The sequence below is a fragment of the Micropterus dolomieu genome, unplaced genomic scaffold (assembly GCF_021292245.1).
Source record: "Micropterus dolomieu isolate WLL.071019.BEF.003 ecotype Adirondacks unplaced genomic scaffold, ASM2129224v1 contig_2402, whole genome shotgun sequence".
NCBI classification, from domain to species: Eukaryota; Metazoa; Chordata; class Actinopteri; order Centrarchiformes; family Centrarchidae; genus Micropterus; species Micropterus dolomieu.
Genome location: NW_025731392.1, coordinates 1 through 1,247, shown reverse-complemented (window position 1 = coordinate 1,247; position 1,247 = coordinate 1). Strand labels below are relative to the sequence as shown.

The 1,247-nt window shown below is 42.7% G+C and overlaps 1 protein-coding gene across 1 annotated transcript; it reads right to left on the bottom strand.

Moving 5' to 3' along the window:
• Positions 1-4: 4 nt before the first annotated feature.
• On the bottom strand, positions 5-1,243 carry LOC123964436 (gastrula zinc finger protein XlCGF57.1-like; the record flags this gene model as incomplete). The annotated part of the gene is made up of 1 exon (XM_046041419.1): positions 5-1,243. A coding segment is annotated over one exon (1,239 nt), but the record flags the coding sequence as incomplete, so codon positions are not given.
• Positions 1,244-1,247: the final 4 nt, after the last annotated feature.

Sequence of the window (1,247 nt, the reverse complement as noted above, 5' to 3'; positions counted from 1 at the left end):
TCAGATGTGGTTTTTGTGAAAATGTTTTACCACAGACAGAACAACTGAAGGGTTTCTCCCCTGTGTGGATTGCCATATGTCGTCTCAGATCTGACTTTTGGACAAATGTTTTACCACAGACAGAACAACTGAAGGGTTTCTCCCCTGTGTGGATTGCCATATGTAGTCTCAGATCTGACTTTTGGACAAATGTTTTACCACAGACAGAACAACTGAAGGGTTTCTCCCCTGTGTGGATTGCCATATGTCGTCTCAGATCTGACTTTTGGACAAATGTTTTACCACAGACAGAACAACTGAAGGGTTTCTCCCCTGTGTGGATTGCCATATGTAGTCTCAGATCTGACTTTTGGACAAATGTTTTACCACAGACAGAACAACTGAAGGGTTTCTCCCCTGTGTGGATTGCCATATGTCGTCTCAGATCTGACTTTTGGACAAATGTTTTACCACAGACAGAACAACTGAAGGGTTTCTCCCCTGTGTGGATTGCCATATGTAGTCTCAGATCTGACTTTTGGACAAATGTTTTACCACAGACAGAACAACTGAAGGGTTTCTCCCCTGTGTGGATTGCCATATGTCGTCTCAGATCTGACTTTTGGACAAATGTTTTACCACAGACAGAACAACTGAAGGGTTTCTCCCCTGTGTGGATTGCCATATGTAGTCTCAGATCTGACTTTTGGACAAATGTTTTACCACAGACAGAACAACTGAAGGGTTTCTCCCCTGTGTGGATTGCCATATGTCGTCTCAGATCTGACTTTTGGACAAATGTTTTACCACAGACAGAACAACTGAAGGGTTTCTCCCCTGTGTGGATTGCCATATGTAGTCTCAGACAAGACTTTTGGACAAATGTTTTACCACAGAGAGAACAACTGAAGGGTTTCTCCCCTGTGTGGATTGCCATATGTAGTCTCAGATCTGACTTTTGGACAAATGTTTTTGCACAGAACGAACAACTGATGGCTTTCCTCCTTGTGTGGATTTCCATATGTCGTCTCAGATGTGACTTTTGGGTAAATGTCTTACCACAGACAGAACAACTGAAGGGTTTGACCCCTGTGTGGATTTCCATATGTCGTCTCAGATGTGACTTTTGGGTAAATGTCTTACCACAGACAGAACAACTGAAGGGTTTGACCCCTGTGTGGATTTTCATGTGTCTGGACAAATTCCTTCTGTAACTGAAAGTTCTTTTACAAACTGAGCAGCTGATATGTTTTCCTTCTGGATGATTT